Below are 10,881 nucleotides of genomic sequence, written 5' to 3'. Positions count from 1 at the left end.
GAAACGAAAGAGAGGATTGAGGAAACGGTGCGGACGATTCTAGAAGGATCCAACATGGATGAGATGACAGAGTCGAAGATTCGGAAGCAGGCTTCCACCCATCTCGGCCTCGACCTCTCCCAGCCGCCCCTCAAAGCCTTCGTCAAACAGGTCGTTCAAGCATTCCTCGACGAGAAGCAGCGCCAACCTGAACCTGAAGAAGATCACAACAAGCCGGAGTACGATGACGACGGCGATCTCATCATCTGCAAGCTCTCTGAGAGGAGAAGGGTCACCGTTCAGGACTTCCGAGGCAAAACTTTGGTCTCCATTCGCGAGTATTATCGAAAGGACGGCAAGGAACTCCCTACCTCTAAAGGTACTTCTCCTATTTCTCTCAAAGGTTTCATTTTTATTTTCCAAATACCCATATATTTTTTTTCTAGCTACTTACCTCGAACGGGAACCAACCCACTTATGATGATTTAATTTCGGAAAACATTCTTTCCTAATGAGCAATAGATGATATGGTCTTGCTAGTTGGAGTTCTGAGAAACCCTTGGTTGGAGTTCTAAGTAGTGTTTATTAACTTGAGGCTTGCTGTTGTAATGCTCTGATGCTCATTTGAGAATAGATGACAAGGTCTTTTACCGTATGAACTGGTTTATCTGAAAGTGTTTCTGTCATATCGAATCTAGAAAGTAAGCTTTGTTGTTTCTGCTACTGATAAGTGATACTGATAGTTGCATTTTGGCCTTGTATACTGCTAAGCTGAATATCTTCATCAATTTTCATTTCTTTATTCAGCACATACATAGTACTAATTATTAATAAATATCTCGAGGCGATTTTCTCAAATTCTAATTTTGGTTGTGTTTCAGGAATAAGTTTGACAGAGGAGCAATGGTCAGCCTTCAAGAAAAATGTGCCTGCTATAGAAAAGGCCATTAAGAAAATGCAGTCCGGCAACATATAAATGTCTCTTCAAGTCCGCTTGCATATCGAGCAAAGTATTCACCTCACTCCCCATGGACCATGAAGACAGCTGATATCTCAACTCAAGCAATGTAGCGCTTTTTTGCTCTTTTATTTCGGCAAATATTCTGCATCATGGGTCATTTTGTTTTGGGGCTTGTAATCACTGTGAATCATGTACTGTTTAAATTACTGCTATTGGAATCCTTGTAGCTATTTTCAGGAAGACTCTGAAGCTAGGCAAAAGGCCAAAAATGAATGCTAGTACTTTACATTATATTCAATTATCTTGTGTTGTTTCCTGCAATATCCATTTGATTTCTGTCAGGTTTGGCTAGACAGTGGCTTGTTTATGTTAGTTCTTTGCTATGTTTTGGGTTCAATTTTGGCAGCATTCCGATTAGAGTTTCTGCCAAAAAGATAGCATTAAGTAAAAAGAGTCAATTTTGCTTTACAAGCAACACTTATGGAACTCTCATTCGCTACCTTACACCTTGCTTTCTTGGCACAGTACCTTCCATCACTTTGCTTACTGAATATAGCAGTCTTGAAGATAAGATTTTGAAACCTATAAACTCTGCTAAACAGTTGTTGCCCTTCCAGTGTTAAGAGTCTTTGGTTGCCGATCATTGTTTATTTCATGGCATTTTTATTACATACAGAAGATTTAATATTTAACAACTTTCATGTCGTGGTGCGGAAAGTAGTTATAGATACACAATGTAGAAATGTCAAGCGTCTATTCTTTGGCATTCATAATCATAAAATTTCATTGATATTTTGGACAGGTCGTCAAAAACACAAGACCCTAAGCTTAGATGTACCTAGAACTTCTAGATCTTGTTAGGAAAGATCTAACATACTCACAAAGTGCTCCTCTTGATGGATTGTTATAAACAGCTGGAAGCTGATGAAGCCATTCCTTAACCCGAACCAAAGCTATACTCTGAAGCAGTGATTCTTGCACGGGAAATAGGTGCCAACAATGTATGGAAGAGTGTTGGCTTCCACCCAACTTTCCAAGTGGCCATGGTTCTGCTCCTTGTAGGGCTACTACTTGCAGCCATCCTCATCTTCTCGATCAGCGCCTCCGTGTTCACCTGCTCCGACAAAATCTCCTCTAGCTGCCTTGTGCCAATCACCAGCTTCACTCTCCACACCCCATTCTTAGCCGAAGGCAGCACTTCGAGAGCTGACCCGGGAGACAAGTTCTGGACATAATTGCATGCCCCTTCAGCACACGGCAACTTATTAGGTTGCTCAGTATCATCGCTCTTCTTTGACTCTACCTCTGACCATTGAAGAAGCTCTTGGCCTTCCCCTTGTGCTGAAACCCCATTACTAGGTATCTGGTCCTCCGCTGGGGCTTTCCCCTTCAGGGGAAGAAGGTAATAGAAAATACCATAGGCTAAGGTCTCATGGACCTGCAATGGTGTTGAGGGATGACCCCAGAGGAAAACACCATAGCCTGGGTAATGCTGGAGCACTTGGCCAACAGTTGTAGGACCTTTGAACTGTAAAATGGCACCACTATCACTCAGGATACGGATAGTATGGTGGCATTCTCCAGTGGTACCCTTAATGGAGCAATTCCCCATTATCTAAGTTTTCAGTGATTCTTTCAAGATCAACGTTTTCCCATAATATATATAAAAAGTTTGAAACTTGCACTAGTAGTTGTTATGTGATGGCACGTTACTGTGCTTTGGTGGAATTGTTTATTTGTATGCATGTATCTTATGTTAGGATGTTAGCGGCGTCCATGTGAAATTGTACCGTTGGGGGAATTTTTTTTGACGAAGTTATTGGATCCTTGCTAACTCATCCAAAGGGAAAACAACACAAGAAGATGCTACATTCTCAAATTTAATATTAGCAACGAAACAAACATTTCAAATATCGGCACAGGCTTTTCTTTTTTTGGTGACTACACAGGCTTTTCTATACCGTATACACCTCTCCCTCCAATTGCCATTCTTCACATTTCAAATAATAATAGTCTTCCGCGTTCAAACCTAATTACACTTATATCACAAGAATGGTTAGTGAATTATTTATTAATTTTGTCATTTTGAATTCTAAACTAAGTTTATTCCCTTGTTTTTGTCTTGACTTGCCCACCTAGTGGATAAGGGGGGAAGGAATTAAGGAAATGGTAATTAAACTTGAATCAATCACCGCAGCAAATGGGTTCGTTGAATGTATGGGCAATTTGGCATCAAGAACATTCGCTATGAATATTAAAAACTGGTTGCTAGTTATTCACGGACCACCGTTTCTCTATATGGCCCGTGACACAAGAAGTCTAAATTAAGATAATCAAGCGTCTCATTGACATTGGGATCAACACATTAAGAACTAAAAAATGGTAGTTTTGACACTTCACCTAAACCCTAAAATGATTGCGGGAACAAGACAAACAATATAATTAAACACGGTGATTGCTCTTGGGAGGCTCTGGGCAATGCCAGGTTCACTAAAAAAGCACTTTTAAAGCTGGATTCATTGAGGAAGGAGGACACCAGGCGGTGGTTCATAGGTTTTTATGCTGTTATATGGACAATTTTGGTTGAAAGGAATACGAGGATCTTCAGGAATCAAGCTACTAATGTGGAGGGAATTATCAGCAGGTCGTTCGAGTTCTCTGATGAATGATTTGGTGGTGAATCTTATGGTTGTTGATGGCAATGCCGTAAATGACTAGGGGCTATCACATACTTGGTCCACTTGGCTACTTGACGTAATTTTCACCTGTCACCTCTTATCCATTTTTCTCTTCTCATCTCATCTTTTATTAATATTATTGAATACATTAATAGATTTTATCTATAACAATATATAATGGCAATATATGAGTTTGGTGTCCAAATTTTTTTTCCAGTATTACCCTTTTTAATCAACTTCTCCACTTAATGTCAGTTATCTCTGAAAAATTTCCATTACTCCACTTGGCTACTTGACGTAATTTTCACCTGTCACCTCTTATCCATTTTTCTCTTCTCATCTCATCTTTTATTAATATTATTGAATACATTAATAGATTTTAAAAATACATTAGACTCATGCCAATAATAGATTTGCTTTTAAATATCCAGATATTCATATCTATAACAATATATAACGGCAATACATGAGTTTGGTGTCCAAAATTTTTTTCCATAGATTTTAAAAATACATTAGACTCATGCCAATAATAGATTTGCTTTTAAATATTCAGATATTCATAATAATAATAAAATTGGTTCAAATTTAAGTAAAAGATAGAACGATAATAATATTAGTGAGTATAAATTATTATTTTTTAAAAGCTTTAATTCATACTTAGTAAACTTTTAATTATTTCTAATATACTATATTACATATATCTATAATACAGTGTATTATGGTTGTTAATTGTTCACTTAAAAAATTTACACTATTAATTTAATATTTAAATTTTTTTATTATGGTACTATTTTAATGTACTCTAATTTTTTATTGTGTATTTATAATTTTAAAAATAATCATTAGAAGAAATATTAATTTTATCTCTTAAATTTTTTAGCTTTGACAATATTAAATAATTTATATTAAAATATTTAGATAATTTCAAAACTATTATTTATACTATAACAAAATAACAATATACAAAGAAAATATGGGAGTTTGATGTTCAATTTTTTTTATTCAATGAGTGCTGCTTGACCGTTGTTGTATAAAATATTTATCTAAAAATATTGGTAATTTTTTATTTAATTTATACGGTAAATAATAATGTTTTATGTAATTTTATTTTATTTAATATCAAATAAATTTAGATTTGAATTTTCTTTTATTCTTTCGAATTGAAATAGTCCCATTGCATGATTGACAACTTTAATTTCTATTATAATAACTATTTTTTCTATTATTTTCTATTTACTATTTTTTTTATTTTTGTCATAATAACTATTTTTTTATCTATACCAATATAATTGGTATCCAATTCATTCTCCTTATTTTCAACAATGTGTACAATGGGTTATTGAGTTAAAAAATAAACATCCCCCATACTATCTCAAACTCTTGACCTTTCGGATCTAACGTTCTAATATCATATCATGATACCACTCATCCCAAAAGCTTCAACTGATGGAAAAATATAACATTAATGGTTATATCTCTAATACTCCATAAACCTCCATTGTATACATTGTACAAGTATTCCATTGGCTCCTCATACTTTTCCATTTTAAAATTGATTTACTTCCAATAAAAAACTGCTCCCACTGCGTACTCAATTTAAAAACTGAAACTCCAACATAATTAAATACTTTTTCACTTTTAATTTTAGTTTCGCAAACATTTTTCTTCTCTGCATCTTGCTATCTTTCTGACAAATAGAAATGGAAACCTCACAAAATCAACAATCACGTCAACGTCGACCCACTTGAACAGAATATGCTAGGCGAAAACTTCACAAAATCAACAATCACGTCAACGTCGACCCACTTGAATAGAATATGCTAGGCGAATAAGACAACATGATCGAAGAACAAAGATAGCAACACCTAACTAGAAGACGTGCAACTTATCGGGAGATGATTCGACAATAAAAATAAGTTGCTATATCAACCGACTCCAATTCCAACTCCAATGCCAAACGGTACTCGATTAACTACAAACATAGGAGTAGCCCGATTGACTACAATTAGACAAATGACCAGAGCTACCACCCATCATCAATTTGATACAGATAACACGATAACTAATTTTCTTTTTTATGAATTCAATTAGTTTTTAATAATTATATTTTACTTTTGAAACATACAGGAATGGAAGCGCATGACAATGGAACAGACACAAATAACAGAAATCTATAACAATATATAATATGGATACAGTATCCAAATTTATTTTCTAATGTTGTCCTTAATGATAGAGATTCTCCTGTACATGCGTCTTTTACTTTAAATAAAAGAACTAACAGCAACACATGTTCTTCTATCTTATTTTCATTCTGTATTTCACTAATAGTTGTAGGAACCGTAACCTCTTCTTCAATTCTTTATTCCAATAATTTATCCCTTTAATTAATTTTATCCGTTTTCAATTTTTCTTACTTCTCTTTCCAAGTCGAATGTGCTTCTATGTAACAATTATTTGGATGAGTTTTTGTAATTTTCTGAACTAGATAATGACTATGCCAAATGTTGATCTTCGATGCCATGTATGAAAGGAGGAAAAAATTAGGGGTGATAAATAATTTTTTATGGATCTTATCGTTTTATTTTGGGTATATTCTTTATGTGAGTACTTTATACCAAGTTTGATCTCATTATTCAATTTTTAGTGCTTCTCCTCTCACCGTTAGGTGCACTCTTCTATATTATTACTGTTGCCATCATTCTCCTTCCTTAAATATCGTGACTTATCGCCTCCATCTTTTTCTCGCTTTCATTTACTACAATTGCAAATTTTATACCAATATTTTATTTTATTAAATTTATAATTTTAAAATAAAAATATAAAATTAATTTCTTAAACTCAATAGAAAAGCGGCTCAACAGGCACGATAGTGCCTGGTAAGCCGCTAGTAGGTGATAAAAAAGAAGGCATATCTATAATCTATAACAATATATAATGGCAAAACCTGTTTTGGTGACCAATTTTTTTTCTTCCAATTTTGCCCTTTCTAATAATCCACCCCACTATATGTTATTCTACATTAAAAAATTTCCACTACTTCATCTTCTCTTTTATCACATATATTCATGTTCTCTCTTATCTCATTAATTCATATTCATGGAAGCTCTATAATTATCTCTTACATCCCTTATTATTTATCATCTCATATTACTGTTACTGCATAATTATAAAAACTTTTTTTTTTTATCCATCTTCTCTTGCATCCTTCTCATTTCACTTAAATATACCATAAAACTAATATAATTTGCCTGAAAAAAGTTAAATAATTTTTTATCTTATAATCATTTTATATTTTGAGATTCAAAATTTTGTATTTTTATTTTTATTCAAGGTTTATTTTTATATTTTATCTATAACAATATATAATGGCAAAGCCTGTTTTGGTGTCCAATTTTTTTTTTCAATTTTGCCCTTTCTAATAATCTACCTCACTATATGTCAGTTATTCTACGTTAAAAAACTTCCACTACTTCATCTTCTCTTTTATCACATACATTCACGTTCTCTTTTATTTCATTAATTCATATTTACGGAACCTCTATCATTATCTCTTACCTCCCTTACTATTTATCATCTCATATTACTGTTACTGCATAATCATAAAAACTTTTTTTATCCATCTTCTCTTGCATCCTTCTCATTTCACTTAAATATACCGTAAAACTAATATAATTTACCTGAAAAAAGTTAAGTAATTTTTTTTATCTTATAATCAAAGGATTATTTTTATATTTTATTTTAGTTTTATTAATAAAAAAAGTATTAATATTAGTTTTAATATTTAAATTTTAGGATAAATAAAAAGATGAGACTTTTTTTATAAATTAGATGATTGTTCTATAACAATATATAATGGCAAAACCTGTTTTGGTGTCCAATTTTTTTTTTCAATTTTGCCCTTTCTAATAATCCACCCCACTATATGTCAGTTATTCTACGTTAAAAAACTTCCACTACTTCATCTTCTCTTTTATCACATACATTCACGTTCTCTTTTATTTCATTAATTCATATTTACGGAACCTCTATCATTATCTCTTACCTCCCTTACTATTTATCATCTCATATTACTGTTACTGCATAATCATAAAAACTTTTTTTATCCATCTTCTCTTGCATCCTTCTCATTTCACTTAAATATACCGTAAAACTAATATAATTTACCTGAAAAAAGTTAAGTAATTTTTTTTATCTTATAATCATTTTATATTTTGAGATTCAAAATTTTGTATTTTTATTTTTATTCAAGAATTATTTTTATATTTTATTTTAGTTTTATTAATAAAAAAAGTATTAATATTAGTTTTAATATTTAACTTTTAGGATAAATAAAAAGATGAGACTTTTTTTATAAATTAGATGATTGTTCTATAACAATATATAATGGCAAAACCTGTTTTGGTGTCCAATTTTTTTTTCAATTTTGCCCTTTCTAATAATCCACCCCACTGTATGTCAGTTATTCTACGTTAAAAAACTTCCACTACTTCATCTTCTCTTTTATCACATACATTCATGTTCTCTCTTATCTCATTAATTCATATTCACGGAACCTCTATCATTATCTCTTACCTCCCTTACTATTTATCATCTCATATTCTGCATAATCATAAAAAAAAAATTTTTATCCATCTTCTCTTACATCCTTCTCATTTCACTTAAATAGATCGTAAAACTAATATAATTTGCCTGAAAAAAGTTAAGTGATTTTTTTTATCTTATAATCATTTTATATTTTGAGATTCAAAATTTTGTATTTTTATTTTTATTCAAGGTTTATTTTTATATTTTATCTATAACAATATATAATGGCAATCTATTTCTTGACTATAGAAATATATATATAATTCACTCTTGGATTTAATCAAAATAAATATATGTTTATTTAATTTTTTAAATTTTATATCAATTATTAAAATCATGATGATGATATAATAGATGTACTCTAATAAAAAAAAGTGAAAATAAATTTATAACTATTTTTTTTGTTGGAACTAAACATGACTCAATAACTATAAAGTCTAATCTAAACAACTATAGATAAGTAAAACAAGTAATAAAAAATAGACATAAAATTTAATTTTTTTGTTATTTAGCACAAAAATAAATATAATAAAATAAATCACTGTTCTCATATATAATGACATAAAATTTAACATTATCCTTCTCTAGAGCCATCTATTTTTTTAGTTTTTATCCTTATTTTTGTACTTTATTTTAATTTTATTAAACCAAAAAGTACTAATGTCATTTAATTTTAATTTTTAACTTTTATCATAAATGAAAACATGTGACTTTGTATGCATCAGATAATAAAAAAAAATACTCATAATAAAAAAAAGTTAAATTTACTCATTCGTTACATTTATAGGAGTATAGATAATTCACATAAGAATTATGAGATTTTTTTTTGAATTTTATTTTTAAATTAGTATTCACTTTTGAGTGTAATAATTACGAACTAATATATGATGGTAATTAATTGCAATTGAAGAGAAGATAGAAAGAGAATAAAAAACCGAGAAATAAAGAGAGAACAAGCTAATATAAGAATGGTGGTGAGGCATATATAAATAGATAATGGTCAGAAAAAAGAATAATGAAACTAAAAATTAAAAATTTTAAAAGAATAATAAAACTAAAGATAATTTAAAATGTTGAATTTAAAATTATAAGAAATAAAATTTTTTTAGCTATTAAAATAATCCAAAAGAAAGATTGATTTAAATATAATTTTTTATAAATTTATAATTGAGAAATGAATAAATTTACAAATATTTATAAATTATATCTTCATTGTTATACATAGTAACAACGTAATGATTTTAGTATTATATCTAAATTAATTTAAATCCAATTATTCTATATATTAAAAAAATTAAATAACTTATAAATTTTTTATTTTTTATTTTATTATTTTATACAAAACTTTTGAATGCTTGATATCTTAATTTTTTTAAATGATAAAATATGACTTAACAAGTAAGTATAAAAAATAAGTATTTAACTATTTATATAATAGTTATAGATTTAGATATCTAAATCAAATAAGAAAATAATTCTTTTAACAAATCTTTATAACAACTCAAAAATTAACACAATAGATATGTATGAATCAAAGTGATAAACAAAAGGAAAAAGTTTGGTAACCAAAATTTTTCAGCCATAATCAGCCAAAACTTTCCATATTTTACTTCATTTATATCACTTAATAACATTTTTATTTTTTACTTCACTCTCTTATCATTCTATTTATCACCGTTCATTCTACTTATCACCGTTCTTATCAAATCTGCTAATTAATGATATTAATTAGAAAATTATATCCCTTTTTATTAGGCACTATTGTAATCAATACTTAATATTCCTTTTTATAATTTGATTTTTATATATAAAAATACAATAAAGATTAATCATAATTATATTTAAGAACGGTAATTATAATATCAATTACATTAAATAATTGCAATTGATTCTTTGTCCGTTATGGTATTTATCATCAATTATTTAAACTATATTTTATTATGTAGTTCAAATTATTTTACATATATACTAATAAATCATGATTCAAAATATTTTAATATTTTGTTTTTGAAGACATTATACATTTAAATCAACGTATAATTTTTTAAATCACCGTCTTTAATAATTTAAAAATTTATTTCATGTTTTTCAAAGTAAAAATGATTTATTTTAATTCACATATATTTCTAAATTTTACTATAATTAGATTTGAAAAAAAAATATCAAATACCTAAATTAATTTATTCAATTGACAAATTTATTCATAACATCCACAAGTTCATACACATAACATCCATAATTAAGTAAGATACACATAACATCCAAAATTTTATATTAAGAATTAACTTTAGTATAATTAAATAAGGAAAGATAATTAATGATAGAAAGAAATTAATTGCGTCAATTAAATTAGGAGAGTGATTCACACTCTCTTATAAACGCAAATACTATTAGTCATATACCTTTATTTATTATCTATAATATTTTGGTTACGTAGCATTGCCCTAAACAAAAATGAGAGTTGTGAGAATGGTACGGTGATAATTGATTGCGATTGGGATTAATAGAAGAAGAAAATAAGGAAGGACAATAAAACAAGACGATATAATAATGACGGTGAGACAATAATAATTATACATGTAAAAAAATAATAAGAAAAAATAATAGTGCTTAGTATGATGAGATGATATAATCAAAATAAAAATTAATAATTTTAAAATAATAATAAAATTTAAG

The 10,881-nt window shown here is 29.1% G+C and overlaps 2 protein-coding genes across 2 annotated transcripts; one reads left to right on the top strand and one right to left on the bottom strand.

The window, feature by feature from the left end:
* On the top strand, positions 5–1,261 carry LOC107630685 (RNA polymerase II transcriptional coactivator KELP; the record flags this gene model as incomplete). The annotated part of the gene is given in 2 exon segments (XM_016333889.2): positions 5–358; positions 861–1,261. Coding segments are annotated over 2 exon segments (449 nt in total), but the record flags the coding sequence as incomplete, so codon positions are not given.
* Positions 1,552–2,832, bottom strand: LOC107630684. The gene has a single exon (XM_016333888.2). It carries the CDS (start codon positions 2,550–2,552, stop codon positions 1,878–1,880), a length of 675 nt encoding a protein of 224 aa, XP_016189374.1. The 5' UTR covers positions 2,553–2,832; the 3' UTR covers positions 1,552–1,877.

This window comes from Arachis ipaensis, chromosome B03, assembly GCF_000816755.2.
Source record: "Arachis ipaensis cultivar K30076 chromosome B03, Araip1.1, whole genome shotgun sequence".
Classification (NCBI taxonomy): domain Eukaryota; kingdom Viridiplantae; phylum Streptophyta; class Magnoliopsida; order Fabales; family Fabaceae; genus Arachis; species Arachis ipaensis.
The sequence above is the reverse complement of the archived record's forward strand: the minus strand, read 5'-3'. Positions and strand labels throughout refer to the sequence as shown.